This window comes from Poecilia formosa, unplaced genomic scaffold (genome assembly GCF_000485575.1).
Source record: "Poecilia formosa unplaced genomic scaffold, Poecilia_formosa-5.1.2 Scaffold172, whole genome shotgun sequence".
Classification (NCBI taxonomy): domain Eukaryota; kingdom Metazoa; phylum Chordata; class Actinopteri; order Cyprinodontiformes; family Poeciliidae; genus Poecilia; species Poecilia formosa.
In genome coordinates this window covers 762,021-780,924 of record NW_006800111.1, presented here as the reverse complement: position 1 = coordinate 780,924, position 18,904 = coordinate 762,021, and the positions used below count along the sequence as shown (strand labels likewise).

General features: G+C 41.1%; 1 protein-coding gene across 2 annotated transcripts in view; it reads right to left on the bottom strand.

Annotated features, from left to right (window-relative positions):
* tpra (translocated promoter region a, nuclear basket protein) overlaps positions 1-18,904 on the bottom strand; it is a 24,193-nt gene extending 5,289 nt beyond the window's left edge. Inside the window, exons 1-44 of one of the 2 annotated variants that reach the window (XM_007565114.2) lie at positions 18,637-18,904; positions 17,635-17,739; positions 17,483-17,547; positions 16,812-16,902; positions 16,548-16,651; positions 16,217-16,381; positions 16,020-16,112; positions 15,841-15,921; positions 15,665-15,752; positions 15,433-15,570; positions 15,230-15,324; positions 14,779-14,976; positions 14,582-14,689; positions 14,283-14,506; positions 14,019-14,182; positions 13,689-13,798; positions 13,424-13,572; positions 13,178-13,340; positions 12,238-12,372; positions 11,926-12,066; positions 11,593-11,797; positions 11,302-11,498; positions 11,080-11,220; positions 9,984-10,100; positions 9,694-9,897; positions 9,413-9,600; positions 8,316-8,463; positions 8,042-8,179; positions 7,730-7,861; positions 7,119-7,249; positions 6,812-7,022; positions 6,187-6,279; positions 5,661-5,774; positions 4,045-4,149; positions 3,724-3,915; positions 3,594-3,632; positions 3,217-3,414; positions 2,981-3,092; positions 2,683-2,876; positions 2,244-2,314; positions 1,427-1,626; positions 1,128-1,334; positions 873-994; positions 345-419 (exon numbers count right to left, since the gene is read on the bottom strand). In XM_007565114.2, the coding sequence (XP_007565176.1) occupies positions 345-419; positions 873-994; positions 1,128-1,334; positions 1,427-1,626; positions 2,244-2,314; positions 2,683-2,876; positions 2,981-3,092; positions 3,217-3,414; positions 3,594-3,632; positions 3,724-3,915; positions 4,045-4,149; positions 5,661-5,774; positions 6,187-6,279; positions 6,812-7,022; positions 7,119-7,249; positions 7,730-7,861; positions 8,042-8,179; positions 8,316-8,463; positions 9,413-9,600; positions 9,694-9,897; positions 9,984-10,100; positions 11,080-11,220; positions 11,302-11,498; positions 11,593-11,797; positions 11,926-12,066; positions 12,238-12,372; positions 13,178-13,340; positions 13,424-13,572; positions 13,689-13,798; positions 14,019-14,182; positions 14,283-14,506; positions 14,582-14,689; positions 14,779-14,976; positions 15,230-15,324; positions 15,433-15,570; positions 15,665-15,752; positions 15,841-15,921; positions 16,020-16,112; positions 16,217-16,381; positions 16,548-16,651; positions 16,812-16,902; positions 17,483-17,547; positions 17,635-17,739; positions 18,637-18,787 (6,102 nt within the window). In that variant the 5' untranslated portion in view covers positions 18,788-18,904. The remainder of the gene's footprint in view (positions 1-344; positions 420-872; positions 995-1,127; positions 1,335-1,426; positions 1,627-2,243; positions 2,315-2,682; positions 2,877-2,980; positions 3,093-3,216; positions 3,415-3,593; positions 3,633-3,723; positions 3,916-4,044; positions 4,150-5,660; positions 5,775-6,186; positions 6,280-6,811; positions 7,023-7,118; positions 7,250-7,729; positions 7,862-8,041; positions 8,180-8,315; positions 8,464-9,412; positions 9,601-9,693; positions 9,898-9,983; positions 10,101-11,079; positions 11,221-11,301; positions 11,499-11,592; positions 11,798-11,925; positions 12,067-12,237; positions 12,373-13,177; positions 13,341-13,423; positions 13,573-13,688; positions 13,799-14,018; positions 14,183-14,282; positions 14,507-14,581; positions 14,690-14,778; positions 14,977-15,229; positions 15,325-15,432; positions 15,571-15,664; positions 15,753-15,840; positions 15,922-16,019; positions 16,113-16,216; positions 16,382-16,547; positions 16,652-16,811; positions 16,903-17,482; positions 17,548-17,634; positions 17,740-18,636) is intronic. The other variant, XM_007565116.2, reaches the window with a different exon arrangement.

Sequence of the window (18,904 nt, the reverse complement as noted above, 5' to 3'; positions counted from 1 at the left end):
ATTTATTTAAGTCTTTTTAAAATTTTTGCATTTTTTAAGACTTTATAGTTGATTTTCAGGTATTAATCTTCCAATCTTTCAAATAATATATAATTATTAAGTGAAATTTTTAAATTCCCTGTCAACTTTAAACATTTTTAACTCAATAACACGACAGACTGCTGGATGAATCACTGCCCTAACAAGTTTTCTGGGGGAAACCTGGTGATGTACTGATTTGTTCTTTTTTACTACAATGTGGAGTTAGAGTGGTGTGTCAGAAATATTGTGTAAATCCTACAACAACCTGTATTGTGTCTATTTTCTAGAAAACAGTTTTGCTTCATGTCTCTCTGAGAACCGACCCGACTGTCATCAGGTGAAACCTGCTGCTCTCCCATGTCCCCCAGCTCTCCTTCCAGCTCCTCATCACCCTCCATCTGCAACAAGGAAAATTACACAGACCTCATTTTTGTGCAGTAATTCTCATTTTTAAAGGAACTGCAAAACAGTTTTTAATACATCAACAATCTTTAGCAAAGGCAGAAAAGAGAAGACTGAAATAGCAGATAATATTTTTAGTTTCCATTTGATCTTTAATATGAATACACTGTTTCAACTAAAGCCAAATGTGCAAAGCATGAAGAACGGTTTGACAAACCATCGCCTTCATATAAGTTTTGAATTCAGACTTTGTGCACTTGTAGTTTTATACCAGACAACCAACTTTCCATAGAGACGGTTATGAATTTTTCACAGTTCAATAAAAGTTCCAACATGTGACAGAAATGGATGTAGAACAAAGTAAGAACTGAGAAACATGGCAGATGATGAGAATTTAAATGAAAAAGGTGTTTATAGTGTTGTTTTAGACTCTGGGTGTTTTCTTTTACCTGCAGAGCGATTGTTGGTTTCAGTCGTAGTTTTTTAGTGTTGGGAGGTGTTTGGGAACTCTCCGGTCGACTTTCCTCTTCCTCCTCTTCGGTTTCTCTGCTTCGCTTTGAGCCAGGTTTAGCTACACCAAAACAAAAACTTGAACGTCAGCTTATGCACTAAAATCAACCATTTGTGTTTTCGCCTTTGCGTTTTTTATTGTAATGTCTCAAGTTTCAGGGTTGACTGCATCTGAAAGCGATGTTGCTGATCACCTGTTGTCGGCATGCAGGAGGAGGATGAGGAGGATGTGGACGGACATTCTGCCTCTACGCCGGATCCTGCGTCCTGATTGGCCGCCTGCTGCTGGGTGGGCTGAACGAAGGCCGTGGCCTGAGTGCTGGTTGGCTGAGTTAAAGAGGCCAGAGGATTTATGAGGGAAGAGCTGGTGGAGTGAACAGAAGCTCCTGTAGAGATGAGAGCTGCAGAGAGAAACACATTTTACCCTCTCGCACCTAAAGTTACATTTGAGTTGTTTATTTTTACTTTATTTTAAAAGCTTCTCTGTTTTTACCCTCCTGACTCTCTGTCTGTGTAGTGGGCATCACTGTGGCGGTGGGTGTCGGGATGGGGACAGGTGCAGGTGTGACCATGGGCCTGATGCTGGCGCGAGGGGTGGACTTGCTGCCGGTGGACGGACTCGGCTTGTTGCTGGGTGACTGAGTGCTTGGAGTGGGCCGAATGTTGGCGGTGGGCGGCTCAGAGGTGCTCAGGCTGATCACGGAAAAATGAACATTAAGACAATCAGTTTGAGTCAGGCAACGAGAAACTGACTTTTTCTAGATCACAGGTGTCAAACTCGAGGCCCAAGGGGCAAAATCTGGCCCGCCGTAGGTTTTTATGAGGCCCTCTAGACTCCAAATTACATCAGTAAAATTCAAAAATTCACACAGGCTCAACGAATCGCCACATTCTTTCTGATTTTACCCCAAATTTTCTCAAAATTGGTCAGAAACATTGAGTTTGAGTTTAAGCGACTGCTGCCTCAGCCTCACTTGATGCTACATTACATTTTGTAATTGATATGTAATAAACAGTCACACTTATCATACATTAGCGCAAATATCGTAAAACTTTCTTGCAAATATTTCCAAATTATCACCACAAAATCTGTGATTTTGATTGCAAAAAACACAAAATCACAAAATCCTGGAGGAACACCTACTTAATGATATTTTAACACAATGAGCTGACGGCCCAGTTCTGGATCATTTCTCATCCATCCCTGAAAACCAACATGTTAATGAGTCCAAATGGAGGTTTATTTAATCCTGCATAAAACAACAACAAAACATTCAAAACAAAAGCAAAGTCCTAGGCGTCGGCGTTACCTTCCCCTGTCTTGAGCAGGACTCTTCAAAGAAATTTGTCTCTGGTCTGAAGATCTGGGCTGATCCGACTGCTGAGGTAGAATAAAAAAAACAAAACAAACAAAACAAGTCAATAAATGTATAGAAGAATCTGCTAATTTTAGCACATAAAACAAGATGCAGTATTTTAACAAACATATTCGATAGCCATATCACAATAAATTTTACTGGATTATAAATTGTCCCAGAAATTATTCCGATAAACAATAATATCGCTGTTTTCAAGTAATGTATCGATAATGCCCTCTCGAAGTCTAAAACTCCACACAGGAACTGGAAGATATTTTAAATATCCTTTTAATAAAACACAACCACCAAAAAGAATAAATAAAAGTGAAATAAAAACCACTGGGTGTTTTTTTTTTTTATTCGTAGTTATGTGAAGAAGTCCATGATGCACCTTGGCTCCGCCCTGATCCTGAGTTTCCTCCCGCCCATCGGAGTGCGCTTGTGTTTCTCTCAGTTCTCTCAGCTCTCTGTCCATTCGAAGAAGTCGTCCTTCGTACTGAGACTTGAGGGCGTTCATCCTGACCTCCAGCTCCTCTTTGCTCTGCTTCAGCTCCTCGTTCTCCTGGCTGAGCTGCTCTTTGGCGCCTGCAGGTGAAAGGTCCAGACGCTCAAAGCAGCAGGCTTCGTAAACAATCAAACAACTACATGCGGTTAGTTATATCGTCAAAATATTTTCAGGTCCAACTTACTGTTTACTTGGTTGATTTTTAATTTGGCTCCCAGAATGGCCTTTTTGGTCTTCTCCTCTTTCTCAGCCATCTGCAGTTTGAGCTGATCTTCTCTGTTCTTACTCTCAGAAAGCTGCAGGAGAGAACAGATTAAATAAGATTCAAACATTAATACAACTATTGTTTTTACTTATGTCTTCATGAAGGTGCAGAAGAAACCAGTCAAGAATGGATTGCATAATATTTAAAGCGAGCACCTCCTGTTTGAGTTTGGTCAGCTCATCATGCATTGTCTGACTGAAATCTCCAGCAGCTGTGGAGTCACTGGCCTGGGTAGACTGGGTAGACTGGGAAATCTGGGTGGCAAGTGCTGATTGGTTAGCTTCATGAGCATGCTTAGCTTCAATTAGCTGCTCCTGCAGTTTCATAATCTCTGCTTCACGCTCAGAAATGGTCTTGAAAACACACAAAAAAGTAAAAGAAAATAAATGAACACAACATGTACAACTGGATCTGGCAGGTAAATATTCCTAATGCAAGTTTAACTGAGTTATGAAACAATGCCTGTTTACACACATGCATCATTAAATTAACTTTTGGAAAATATTTTGTGCACACATCAGAAGCAGCAAACCTTCTGCAGGTTGTCCAGTCGGATTTGAAGCTCAGCCACCTAGTGGAGGACATCAGATGAAGAAGAAAAATGATCAGATACCTTTTAAAAAAAGAAATGGTGTGTTTAGAAAAAGTTAACTCTGACTCACCTTGTTTTCGGCTCGACTCAGAGAGGTCTTCAGGTTGCTGACCTCCTGACCATGGTTCTGCTGGAGCTCCTTCTCTTTAGCAGCGTTCTGCTGGACGGCCTCTTTAGCCTGCTGAAGCTCCTCCTGCATCTGCTGCATCTGGTTCTGCCGGGCCTGGGCCAGAGACTGGACTGATTTCAGCTTAATCTGTGTCTACAATCAGGAGGGAAGGATATGCTGTATTAAAAGCATAAACACAATTGCATAACACAAACGTAAACGGAGAAATGTTTTGTTTACTTCACTAAACAGAGCAAAGTCCTAGAACGGTTTTAGTCTCACCTGCTGAAGTTGGTTTTTTAATTGGTCAAATACTTTCTGCTTCAGGGCCAGCTGGCTCTGATTCTGCTGCAACTGGGTCTGGGCCTGAGTCAGCTGGGACTGGGCCTAAACAGGTAAAAAAAAAAAGGAAAAAATGATTTTGAGCAGCTTATGTCCATTAAAATTAGAGATAACATCTGACGGCATCCTGCTGAAATGTGGTGTCGCGCTAAAGCGCTTTCAAAGGCTAGACACATTTATAGATCATCAATGATGGGCTGAGCCTGTTTTGAATAAGCTCTTATTGATGGGAGAGAGAAACTGAATCAATCAGAGAAATGTGCATTTGTCTTTACATATTTTACTTGAAAGTCAGAGTAAATTGAAAAATCATTGATTCCCTGAGATCAAGCTGGAGAAGAAGTGAAACTTAAAAACATGCAATTATTTTGCATATCCCTTCAGAATGGGAGAACCTTCCTTTCTGTTCTCCTCATCCTTGAGTTTCTCTCCAGCTTATACCAGTTTATGCACATCTCTGGCTTACACCTGTAACTTTGAACCAAAACCGGTTCAGATGAGTTCAGTAGAAGAAAACAAAAACCCCTCCTCGGAAAACTTTTATCGGTTTTGTTTTTCCCCAGTAAATAAGCCAAAGTTTTATTTCGTCACAACAAGCCCTTTTTGGCTTACGAGGTTAATCTCGACTGCGACACCAACAATGCTTGATTAGAATCAAAAGACGCATTTTAATGCCGCACAAACTCCTTCCAGCTGCAAGCAAAGCTTTTATTTTCACCAAAATGCCCCAAAGTGCAGCAGTAATTTATTTACTCAGATTTATAACGGAAAATAGATTTATTTAAACAATAACCACAATGGAAAATAGAGGTAACAGAAGAATATTACTATCTGTGAATATTACTACCTGTTTCATGGATTCAAGTAGGAAAAAAATACATTAAAAAAACTCTTCAGTGAATGTGTGCACTTCCATAAAAAAAAAATTAAAAAAATTAAAAATCTCTGCAGCAGTTTCATATTCTTTTAAACACGCTGGCACATTCAAAATAAATACTTGATGGAAACATCTAAAACTATACGGAATTAGCCAAAAAAAGGAAAACAGGAATTTTCTTTTGGAAATAGTTTGACAAGGAAAACAAGCATGTTCACCTTTAAGTGTAAAACTTGTGCAGCTACAAGTCCTTTGCTGAAACTGCGCTAACAAACATCCTGTGGTTTAGCTCTTTAAAACCAAAGCAATCCCAAACAGGCAACTCTGTATATTTTGGCAACCAATTCCTCCACTTTTGGACATTTTTGTTCTAAATTGTCAAATCAGTCTGTGTATGTTTACAAAGTCCAAACATCTCCTGAGCGAATATATGACCTATTATCATTCATTTGACTAACAAATATCGGTTGGGAAAATTTTGCATTTCGTCCAACCTCAGTGCGCTGTTAAAAAAAAAGCTTTTAAAATGAATTTCACTCTTTCATTCACGGAGAGAACATGCAAACTGCATGTGGTGAGACCACAGTTTGGGATTACAGTAGTGCTAACCACTGGACCACAGTAGAATGCAAAATAACACAAACAAGCCCTAAAGCATCTTTCTGTCTGTGTGTGTCACCTGTGTCAGCTCGTTCTGGCTCTGCGTGAGCTGCGTTTGGAGCTCCTGGAGTTTTTCTTTGCTCTGCTGATGTTCCTTCTGAGCCGCTTCCAAGTCCTGCTGAAACTTCTGAGCCTGATGGAGGAAAACAAAACAAACAAACAAAAAAAGCATTAAAAGGTCACTGTGCTTTCCCCAAAATCATCTCGTACAAATAATTACACAAACATGATCTGGAGTCAAACTAAATATTTGTAAATTATATCCATATTTTACAGAGAATTTGCATCTATAAAATGTAATAACATTCACAGCTATTTGAGGGATAAAAGGACTAAATTTCCAAATGAGTTATAACCCTTCTTAATCAAATTCTTTGTCTAAATGAGCTAAGAATGCCATTTTAACTCAACATACTTGGTTCTGCTCAGGAAAATCCTGAACGAGGAATGCTTAACTAAATTAACCATGTATGTCTAATTTTTTTTTTCCAAATGATGCTCCCTTTTTCACAAACTCTTAAATTGCATCCATCTTTTGAACTCACCTCCGCCTGCCTTTTCTGAGCTTCCTCCTTCAGAGTTTGTATCTCATCCTGGGTCTTCTTCAGGTCGTCCTTTCCAGAAGTTTCCCCGGCCGTCTGGAACCCAAACTGATTATTAATCACTGCATCTTTCATTCACTCTCTTCAACATTAGGTCTGTAAAGTCACAGAGGTTTCTACTCCATTAGCATAGGTCAAAGATTAAACAGAAATAAAGAGAGGAACAATTAAAAGACCCACTAAAATTACAACACACTGCTTTAGAGAGATGTTATTCCCCGACTAAAACCCGAAGCCATGAAATTAGGTAGACATAATCTAAACTAAATAACATATTTGCATATTTTTAACTCCACTACTGGTTAAAATTGAATTAGATTTTTAGAACTACATTTTGATTTTTTATAGAAACAAAGTAAAAAGTGAAGCTGTGTCAGATGTTCACAAAAGTAAAACAAGCTCAGGCTGAAATGAATCCATTTTTAACATAAATCCTTCACACACAACCAGTTGATAAGCACCAGTATTAGTGGAAATAAGCATATAAAAGGTATTATATCTCTGTATTGATTAATATCAGGCCATCAATCGTTATTTGACCAAAGTGCTTCCAGGATCTCCTTCCTACCTTATCATTCTGGGCTTTCAGCTCCTCGTACTGAGTCTTGTAGCGGCGTCCAATCTTCTTCACCTGAGTGATGGTCCTGTTCTTCTCCAGAATTTCATTGTTTTTGGTTTCCAGGTCTTTCTTCAGAGAATCTTTTTCCGATGTCAAGCGGACCACGGAGTCTTTGAGCCCTTGAAGCTGGGCCTGAGCTGAATTACTGCTGGCGTTGGATCTAAATCACAAAACAGAACCAGAGGAGCAAAAATAAAACCGTGTGCCTCTTTGTGTTCTGCAGCTCCACAAAGTGCGGCAGTGAGGCGTGTTGTACCTGGCCAGCTCGGTCCTCAGCTTAGCCGCCTCTTCAATAAGCTGCGCTACGCGTTTCTGCTGTGCCTCTTTTTCAGCTGTGATCTTCTGTTTCTCCTCAGCGTCTCCCTCTTTTTGTTGGCTGACCAGGTGCTGTGGACACAAAGACTGAAATTTACTCAAACTGAAAAGAAATTAAGACAGAGACAGCAACACAGTGGAAAAAAAAACACACCACAAGTACATATATGTAAAGACAAGAATAATTTTCCATTCACACAAATATCCAAGTTCTGTAAAATGGCAACTAAAAAGAAACCTTGTTACCCGATAAATCTTTGAGTTCACCTGATTTTCTACTATTCTGCACAATTTTAGCCTTTTTTTAGCTCATTTTTAAAGCACAAATAAGAAAACAGTTCAATAAGAATTTACAGCATGAAGGAGAGATGCAAGTGTGGGACCTTTGATGGACATTTGAAAATACAGCCAGGCTTGTTTGCTATTTGAAGACGGACTCAAAAACTCTAGAACATTCTAAGTTTTCCCACATTATAACACAAAACCTATTCTACAGCTGAGACCTGGACCACTGTTGATAAAACACCAAAAGAGCAACCGTTTCCTTCTTACTTGAACTTTAGCCTTCCAGCGTTTGAGGTCGTCCTCCAGTAGCCTCTTGTCAGCCTGCAGGGAGCCATTTTTCTCCGACAGTATGGACAGAGAGTTATGCAGGGGGGCGATGTCTGACTGTAGCTTTGTTACCTTGAAGGAAGAAAGCATTTATGATCAACGTCTTAAATGTCTTCAATTAAGCATCTGTAATGCAACATTTCAGTACAACTGAAATACCAATGATACTCTTTTCATTGTAATGAAAAAAAGTTAACTGTGGACAACCAGAGGCAGCAAGAGACAGTATGAAAGTTAGCGCTTGGTTCTTACTTTAGCCTGAGCCTGCTGAAGCTCCAGCTCCAGCTTATCTCGGTCCAGTTTCAGCATCCTGTTGGTTTCTTGCAGAGCACTGATGCTCTCCATCTTCTTCAGCTGTTCCTGCTGCTCACACAGAGTCTTGCTGGTCAACTGGGGAAAGTTTAGACCACCAGACATTTATCATTACTATTTATTCTGGCTTTACTTTTCCTGAAAAGCATTTCTGCATTTGTCAAAGGCAAGACAAAAGGATAAAAGAGGTCAAAGAAGTCATTCAGTCTCGTACTTGCATCCTCTCCCTCTCGGCATTTAGAGCTTCCTGCAGCTCCTTCAGTTCTCTGTCTTTGTGCTCGACTTGCTGTTTGTAGCGAAGAGCCTCTCCTTCAGACGCCTCGCACTGAGCGACGGCAATCTCCTTCTCACGACGCACAAACCTGAACAACATGCAAACACACTGAACTCGGCAACCTTTACCTGGCACAAAGTAAAACAATCACTAAAGCACTGCTGTTTCACTCCGTCAATTGACAGGAAAAACGGTTAACACCTCAGAAATCTGGACTGAAAATAAAAATTTCATAAACCACAGCTTATGATTCATAATAGCTTCATTTCAATTCCCAAAATACTGTATTTTCCGCACTATAAGGCACATAGAATAGACGTTACAGAAGAGGCTGGAGTTACGTTATACATCCACTAGATGGAGCTGCACTAAAAGGGAATGTCAACAAAACAGTCCGACTCCGGTCGGCGAGGAGAGCCTTCCGCGACTGGGCCGAGGCGTGGCCGGACAATGGTCACCCTTCTCCATTGGCGCACAGCGTGTTCGTGGAGAACGTGGTGCTAAATGACCTTCAGACGACCTGATTCTAGACGGTCAGTAGGTTGATAGGTCAGTCAAACTCTATTAATAAACCAGCGTTCTGACAACTATCCCAGCATGCACTGCACGCTTCTTCTAGGAGCGAAAATGAAGTCGGCGGCTGCTTACCGTAGTTGCTAGACCTGTTGTGGCTCAATATTGTTCCATAAAGCGCACCGGATTATAAGGCGCACTGTTGGCTTTTGAGGAAATTGAAGGTTTTTAGGTGCGCCTTATAGTGCGGAAAATACGGTATACAAAAAACAGTGCTTTATTTGGCATCCAATCCAAACAACCCTGGATTCAAAACCAAGAAGGAACTTGAGATAAAAAAAAAAATTAAAAAAAATGAAATAACCCCTTTGGCTGGAAGAAAAAACAACTAAAATCCACTGGACCACATATTAACCTTAATGATCAAGGAGTTAATTATTCTCAAAAAAGTCATTTTTGTTTAAGAAGTTGCATAATTATTTGGCAACACTCGTGTTAAAGCATATGCAGTGAACCCAGCTCACCTAAGGATTTCCAGAATCTGTTCAGTGGTTTTCCCTTCCTCACTAAACGAAAGGTCCAGCTGCTGCTGCTGCTGCTGCTGCTGCTGCTGCTGGCGACTCCTGGCAGCCATTTCATCCATCTCCTGGTGCAGGAGAGTATTTTGTTTTCCCAGTTCCTCAAAGCGAGATTTCATACTGGACAGCTCTTCCTGCAAAAGAGTGGAAGTAAATTTGTTTCGACCAATCAAAGGCTAATGTAATATACATCTTTCAGCCTAAGAACACATCAAAGACGGCTGCACCTTTAGTCGCTTCTCCACTGTACTCCAGACATTAGTTTTGACTTGTAGGAGGGAGGTAGCTTTCTTCAGTTCTTCTTCGATCTCCCTCTTGCGTGCCGCTTCCTGCTGGGATGTTTTCTTCAGCTGCTGCAGAGCCTCCACATCGGCAGCATGAAGCATCAGCTCTCGTTCGTACTTGGCCTGCGCCTCGCCAGCTAGCTTAGTCTGAGGGAAGAACAGAGTTTGAGTGAAGCCTGATTTCTGGACAGATCAAGCTGGAATTTTAAGAAGCTGGTTTCTTTAAAATGGACCTGCAGCAGGCTGTTCTGTGTGGCTTTCTGTTCCTGTGTGACGGCGGCGGCAGCTCTCTCTAGGGCGTCCTGCTGTTCTGTCTGACTGGCCTTCAGATGGCGCTGCAGCTCCAAAACCTCGACAAACAAATCAGGTTTAGACTCACTCCGAATGACTCATCTATAACTACAACAGGCTAGAAAATACACAAGAAAACATTTATCAAATAAACACCCAACTAAGCAATTAAAAGTGTTCTTATTAATCTAAGTGAGGGTCGATATTTTAAGGGTGCGTTCCCACCAGCCTTGTTTAATCCACTTTAATCAGATTCTAGTTCTTTGGTCTAGAAAGTCCGGTTTGTTTGACGAGGTGCGAATGTGCAATCAAACTCTGGCGCTAACCAAAAAAGCAAACTCTGCTCCAACAACAAACCTCGGTCTCGGTTCAGTTGAAGTGAACTCTGGTCCGGTTCGAATTCAAATGTGAACACCAAACTAATACAAATCCAAGAGTCGAGGACTAGCAGGAAAAATTACTTGTAGAGTTTTTGGCCAAAGACAAAAGAGAAATCCCACAATCGCTAAAATCTGACGCTGCTCCATTATTTTGTTGACATTTTGTGATGAAGTTGTACTCGGTGTCTTCTTCAGAGGTTTTTATTACGTTTCCTTCTGCAGAAAATCCTTGTCCTCTCCTCCACAAGTGAAGAGAGGAAAAGGATTTTCAAAGGGTTTGGTTTGTTTGAAAGGGAACCACACCAGCTGAAAATGTAACAAATGTTGGAGCTTTTGTCCCCAACTGAACTGAGTCTACTGAACTACGAGGTGCTAAAACACCCTAAATGAGTATGTTGTCAACAGATCTAAAAAGGTTTGTATTTTCTGACAGAAAATATTTAAAAAATATACTGAAAAGTTGTTTAAGTAGTGTTTTTCACTGATGACAGTTTTTAGAAAAACTGATGAGCATGAGAAGTTTGCATCGCCTTTTACTCTGGATAATATCAGAGTGGATCACTGAGTTAATCTAAAATCTTGTTCGATTTCAGGAAGACATTGTCTTAAAATGCCAAAGGGAGCAGGTGGCCCCTCATCTCCTCCTGTACCGTCTTACCTGTTTCTCCACCGCATCCACAGCCTTCTTCCTCTCCTCCAGCTCCTGCTGCTTCAGCTTCTCCACCTCTAGCATCTTCTTCTCCAGCTGCTTCTGCACATCCTCTGACTGCTTCAGTCGGACCTCCAGAGGAGAGCGCGACTGAAGAAAAGACGGAAACATTGAGTACGTCTGTGTTTACTTTACTACATTCAGAAAACTTGGGATGATTGTGTCGTCTACCTCCTTTTCTTTCTTCAAGCTGTCTTCCAGAGTTAGAACTACAGATCGGTACTGTTCCACCGTGGCGTTAGCGTTCTTCAGCTGCTCCGCCAGCTCAGCGTTCTGTTCCTCGGCACTTCGTAGTTGAGCCTTCAGGTCCGAAAGCTCCTGCTCTGATTGGCTGGGCTGCGGAGAGGCTGCTGGGACTGGGGAGTGCACTGCGGGAGACGAGCAGAGCCGCAAACACCGTCATCACCGAAACTCAAAGGTTTGTCTCTAAGAGCTGGACGTATCACGTGCAAACATACGCACCTCTGAGTGGAGCCCGCAGGGCGGCAGATCGGATAATCGGGGTGGTTGTGATGCTGGAGGCGGTGGCGGCTTCGGAGGAAGACGCAGACGCCAGCTGAGCTTTCAGCGCGGTCACCTGCTGCTCAGAGCCACGCAGCAGCTCCTTGGTCTTCTGCAGCAAGATGTTTTGTGTCTCCAGCTGCTTCTTTGCTTCCAATAACTGGGCCTAGAATCCAGGAGGAAGGAGCAGAATAAAAACAATTATAGTAAATAGTGCTTGAAGATCTAGCTACGCTGTGCTTAAGAATCCTTTTAAGGAAAGAAAAAAACGAAAGAAAGAAACATTTTATGTACATCCATGGTTCGTCCGAGGGCGTGTCTCTGAGCAACTTCCTCCTCCAGCTTGGCCTTTATTGAGGCCAGTTCAGCCTCCAGCTGTTCGATTTTGTTGTTAAGTCGCTGGCGTGTCTCTGTCTCTGTACGCTCCATGGCCAACTTGAGAAAAACAAAGACAAAATTAGACGATTCAAAAGAAAATGAGTGTGTATTATCAGAAAAGAAATTTACTGAATTAGATGAAATATTTAATTTTAAACAGTCACCAAAAAGCCTTCCTAGTAAAACAGGAAGAGAGGAAAAAAAAAGGGATCCAGTTTGGTTCGATACCTGTATGGTCTTCAGGTTGGTCAGCAGAAGGTTCTGGTTGCGTTGCTCAGCCAGGACGGCTTCCTTCTCTTTACTGATCCGACACTCTGCCTGCCGCAACATGTCTCTCTCTTTAGTCAGGTTCTCCACACGCACCTGCAGATCAACGGGAAGATGGGAAAAGAAAACGCAGTCCTTGTTAGTGGTTCATAAACTGATGACGTACAGAAATAAATCCACAACTTTTATCTTACCAGACTTACTGGTATAAACACAATCTGGCAATGAAGTTTGTTAAAACTTGTTTCAAGAGTTCAAGAAAAAGATCTCAAAATAAACTGGCAAATGTAAAGTTTTATTTAACTAAAAAAAAATAAATATCTGTATTTGCTAAAAGATAAAGCAAAAAAAGAAAGCAACAAATGAATGCAAAGTCAGATGAGAGAAAAAGTAAAATATAAACTTTACAAAAGATAGTGAACTATTCAAAGGTCAAGTCTTGTCAAATCCACCTTTTCAAAGTTGTAACTAGCATTTTTTTTTCTGCTAAAATGTGGATAAGACTTGGTAGACGTCATCCTTTTATGAAGACAAATGTAGGTACACAAAAAATATTGAGTTGATTGAAACTAATTAATTGGTAAAATTAAAATGTCAAAAATTATCCACTAAAAATAAAGTCTCTATTGAGACTCAAGTTTTATTTTCTTCCATTTTCTCAGGCCTTTAAGTTATGAATTCCTAAATTTAATCTCAAATCAAGTATTCGAAAAAGCCAATAAAACATGGTTATTGCTGACCATGTTTTATTGGTCAGCAATAACTGCAAGACTGCAGAGTCTTGCAGTTTTATTACATCAATCCAACAAATTAGCGTTTGCTCCCAGTTGTGAAAGCTCCAATACAATCTGATGTTTAAACTTAAAACAATATTCCCAATATTCTTCTTCTCCCTCCTCACCTGTTCCAGTGCCAGTTTTTCACTGGCCTTCCTCAGGTCCAGGACCATCGTATGGATGTTGTGCTCGTGCCGCTGAGCTGTGGCGGCCATTGTTTGGTTACTCTTCTGTAGCGCGCTGATCTCTCTGCGGTAAGCTGACACAGTTTCCTGAAGAATCTCATACCTGGACAAATAGATGCACACATGTTTTAGGAGTTGAGGACAGAAACAGGATTTTTTTTTTTTTTTTCAAAAACAAAAACAAACCTCTTGTTACTAAAGTCCAGCTGCGAAGTGAGTTTGGCGTGGCTGGAGCGGAGCTCCCCCAGCTGCTTCTGCAGTCGGTCGTTAGTTTCGTTCAGCATCCGGTCATTCTCAGCCTTCTCCTTCTTATACAAGGTGAAAGAGTCGTTGAGCTGGAAATGAACAGATTTACTTTCAGAGCGGAGACTGGAAGGAGATTTCCGTAATCCGTTCACCGTGTTAGAACAATAAAATGAGGGAAAGAACCAAGCATTGTGAAAACACGAACCTGTTTTAGAGCAGCTTTTGTGTGAGCGGTCTGGCTGGACTCTGCGGCTGCGGCTCTCTGAGGAGTGGAGCGAGTAGCCGGGGCGGAAGGACGGAGGACCAACTCCTGACCTGTCAACAAAAACAAGAAATTATGACCTCTGTTAATTAGATGCTTCCAGTTGCATCTTTCGTTTAATCAGAGTATGCTTTTAAGTTGTAAATTTGCCATTTCTGTACATTTTCTTATTCTTGTTTTTATAAAAAAAAATTCTGTGACTACATTTGTCTGCCCCTTTGTTGGTACAATAAGGGACAATAGTGGATATTTCCATCAGAGCTCTGGTGTCACCTTGAGGAGGTAAGCTGAAGCCAGTGCTCTGAGACAGCAGAGCCTTGAACATGTCCCTCTGCCGAGCGTTGGAGTCGGCCAGCTGTTTCTGCTGGTTCCTCTGCTCTCTCAGCTGCTCCACCTCCTTCTGTAGTTTATCCACAACAGACTCCAGCTCCGTTGTGCTACAACCAGAGATAAAAGAAGAGAAAGAAGAAGGCCTTTTCTTTTAGAACGTCTGTGAAACGCTTCCAATGAAATAAAACCAACTGATTTATTTCTTACCGTGCGTTTTCCTCCCTGGACCGCTCCCTGCTCTTCTCCTCCTCCAGCTCCCGTAGTCTTCCCAGCAGGCTTTGGTTCTGTCTCTGCAGCTCCATCACGCTGCGAAACGACAGCTGGCTCGAGCTGTTCACCTCCGAGGTGCTGGAAATGTCGGAGGAGCTGCCGTCGTCTTTGGACACCTGATTGCCGCGCGCTTCTTCCAACTCGACCAGGAGATTGCACAGCTGGGCCAGGTGGGTTTAACACGTTAAACTCCAGATCTGGGTTACTGCTATGAATTCACACTGGATATCCGATACCTGTGCAGACGAATCCTCCAGTTGCCTCTCAGCCTTTAGTTTCTCTCTCTCCATGGCGTCGTAGCTCTGCTTGGCTTCATCTTTCTCTTTTTGCAGACGGTAGATCTCCTGGTGGCGTAAAATGTTTTTGCCATTTATGAAAGACGTCACTTAATGCCACCAAGTGAATAAATTCATGGGCAAATAACTTGACGCACCGTTCGAGCTTGTTCCAGTTTGTTGCATAGGGAAGCCATTGACCTCTGCATGCTCTCGTACTCCTCTCTCTGTCGCTTGAGCACAGGAGCTTTGGACTCCACCTCCTGGACTATTTCATCCAAGACTTTGCTCACCCTCCTCGTCTCCTGCTTCTCAAGCTGAAGCTGGGTCTGACACTCTGCGTATGCGTTATATAGCTAAGGGAAACACAGACGGGGAATGTTTTACTCAGGAAAGTGGTGTCTGAATATAAAAAAAAAAAACTCAACTCCAAACTCTCTCAGTGGTTGGAAATAAAGAAATGTATGTTGATTTCTAGCCAAACTAAGCTGAAACAATTAATCGATTACTGAAATAATCATAAGCTGATTTCGTAGGTGATCAACTAGAGCAGTAATTAAGCCAAAACTGTACAAAAATCAACTTCAGTTAATTGGGTTTATTTCTTACATCAAAAAATTTCATGCCAGGCTTGACAATTGCAGCGATGGCAGCGGCTGATGGACACATGGAGTCCAGCTGCTCCTCTGTCAAAGACGACCCGCCTGCACGAGGAAAACACAGAACATAAGCGCTAAAGTTAGCACTGCTACGCTCCACCTTCAACAGAACGAACACGGGCATCTGCAAAGCGTGCGAGTGAATATTCGTACAGCAGTTTTTTCCGGCAGCCTTTGTCGTTGCATTTTCCAGCTCCTTCTCCATTTTCTTTATCTTCTCTCTGAGTTCTGCCTCGACTCTGACTTTTTGCTCTTCAGCATCTGAAACTTTCTTCTCCAGACCCTTGTTAGCTGAAAAGTCGTAACGTCGGTCAATCGCAGGTTATCAGAGATGAATGCCATATGGAAAGCTAAAGTAAAAAAAAAAAAAACTCAGAGGTTCTACCTTCTCCCGTCTCTTTGACCAGCTTGCTGAGCTCCTCCACTGCTCTGCTCAGCTCCTGGTTCTTTGCCTCCATGTCAGTCGCTGCTCCCTGCAGAAGGAATCACCCCACATCGAGTTTTCTTTTTTAATAATTAGTGCTCAGTAATCAAGAGCTTTAAGATTTAAGTGGTTCTGACCTTATAGAGTGATGACAACTTTACATGAGCGTTGAGCTCAACGCGATATTTCTCCTCCATAGCAACCTGTTCATCCTTTGCCTTGAGGGACAGATGGTAAAGGAAAAAAAAAATAAGCATACATAAGGGGGGGAATCTCTTAAAAACAAGTGTACATATCTAGGACTAGGACTAATTACCTGTTTCAGTTTGTTGTTGAGATCTTCAGCTCTTTTACTTTGGCTTTCGCCAAGTTCTTTCAGAGAAGTGAGCTGACTTTCAAGTCTGCTCACCTGTTGAAGAGAAATATTACAAGACATTAGGAAGCTAAACAGAACAACAAAACCCAACCCTAACATAGAAGCCTGAAGCATATCTGTGTTTAGCTGTTCGCCACCTGCTCGTTGCTGCTCTGCAGACTGCCCTGCAGCTCCAGTATCTCCTTCCCCTTCTCTCTGTTGGTGTCCAGTAACTCCTCAGTTTTGGTCGACAGCTCTGCAGTTAACCAATCAACTTTCTTCTCCAGCAGCTCTTTCTCCTGCTCCATTCGTTTCTCTCGGTGCTACAATTACAGCGATATATTGTCTTTTAGAAGGTAAACTGCCTCTTAGGCTTCATAAAACTGCCTTGTAAAAGCATTAACACCCTTAATCCCATCGAGTGGATTTTATGCGACAGACCAGTAAGAAGTAGTACATCGTTGTGAACCGGAAGAAAAGCTGTCAGACCTGCACAGAGGCTGTAGATGACTGTATTTCATCCAGCTTTAGCTGGAGCTCCATCTTTAGTTTGTTGGTGTCGGTCAGCTTCTCATTCAGACGTTTCATGTCCTCTAAAAACACAAATGTCACAAATTTAGGAGAAATAAGGCAAGTCTTCTGCAGCTACAAAACAAAAACCTGAGATGAGAAAGCATCTCTTGAAAAATAATGGAAATCAAGCCGTATTAGCACATTGTAATATTTCAACAAGGACCTGAATGACAAAGTTACCTGTCAGGTTCTCCACCTCCTGCGTTCTCTTCTCCAGCAGCCTCTCCAGTTCTCTCTTCTCCGCCTCAATTTCATACTTTGCCTTGGTTTGCTGCAAAAAAATTAAAAAAAAAAAAATTAAAAAAAAAATTAAAAATACACAGATGCAGTACTATAACAGTGAAAAAATCTAATTTGTTATTGTTTCAGTGATTAAAACAAAAAAAAATTTGAACGACTTTATTGATCTAACAAAAAACCTTAAAAACACACTTTTAACACAACCATGTTTGTTTATAACAAAGCTTCATTTGACCAAATGCTGATGTAAGTTCAAGTGTCATCTGACCACAAATAACTGTGTTTGGCTGTATTTGCATAATGACCCACATTATCCATACACTGAATCTACCTTGCTGAACCCATTTTTTAAATAAATATGTATGTAATTAATTTCATTTTGGGTTTAAAAAAGATATATTCTTGGACTAATTAATTCATCCTGACAAAAAGGTTAGAAAAGAACTTTAAAATAGAGATAAGAATAGATCACATAACTTTGAATGGAATAATAAATGATGTTAATCATATTTAGGAGCAGAGCCGTCACATCCAGCAAATTACTCAGCCATCAGTACCAACCAGGGAGAGGAGTAATAACATTAGGTTTGGAAACTGTTCATTTCCTTTACCTGTTGTGGTCGTTTTTCTTCACTGGTCTCATCCTCTGTTCCTTTCAGAGAGCTCAGCTCTTCATCTGCACAAAGAGAAACATTCAGATGAAACGTTTAGCAATGTAAGGAAACCGATTTACTGGTTACATAATAAATACAGGAGAACTCACTTAGTTTTTTATTCTCCTCTTTCAGGATCTGCAGGTCGTTTGTGGCAGAAAGGATCTGTTCTTGGCTCTCTGTCAGCTGTTTCTCAAAGTCAAAGTATCGTTGCTCTGCAGGTACAAAATATTAATCAGGTAAGCAGGGATACAAAAGAATATCAAAGTATTTTTTTATGTGGAAAAAAAGGTTGACAAAGAATGTGTAAATTGCTTAAAGGAATATTATTAGCGCTTCAAATTTGTGATAGAATGAAAATGAATGTACATGGCTGCTTTTGTCACAATTTATGATGTTGACAATTATTTTTAATTAACACATTATTTATTTTTGTAGTAAAGACACTTTTTTTCTACACCACAGTGTGTTACCATAGTCTGCAGGATGATGTCTGTGTCACCCAGTACCACTCATTGGTCTGTTTCCCAAACTTTATCTCTCTTTGAACTCTCTTTACTTGTCTTTTAAGAATTTCACTCTATACTATGTAAAGTTAGACAATGTCATTTCTCTGCCATATTTTCCTAAAACATATATGATATATATTTTTATATTAGAGACTATAAGATTTAAGTGTTTCCATGAAGCATGAATGAAATCCCCCGCACAAAAACTAATTTAGAATTAGCACTGTTTTTTCTCTCTCTCTCTCTCTTGGGCGTTTATACTGATATATTGTTAAGAGACCGAAAAATTATTTTAGAATATTTTGCATTATTTTGTGATTTCAGCCTTCAAACAGAAGATTCCTAAGCATTGTGTGATCAGAAGGTGTTTTCTGAGCCTGTGGGAATCCCTCTCCATCGCCGAAGTTAGCCTTTAGCATGGCACCGCAGCTAGCACAGAAAGGGTGATTTTTATCCAAAAATGGATCAAACACGACATTAGTTTGTACACCGAATGACACAAATAAAGACATTCTAGCAGTCAGGAGTTGTCTACAACTGGTTTATATCATTTTAACACTAATAACAGTGAATTATAATAGTGGCTAGGTGGATGTTACTCACCACTGTCTGCTTTGAACCGCTCATGCTGCGTCTTTAGCGCCTCGTTAGCATTCTGCAGGTCTGCTACAAACTTCTCCAGCTTGTTCTGGACGCCTTTCGGGAGTTTGTTCAACTCCGTCCGCTCTAGGGCCTGCAGTAAGACGACCGCCATCTCCACCAACTCCTCCCGAAAAACGAAATAAATAACTGGACGCCAAAGTCCTTAACTGTAGTCCTGAAGCGTATTCTATCACCAAAACTGAAGAGTACGAACGACCGAAGTCTGAAG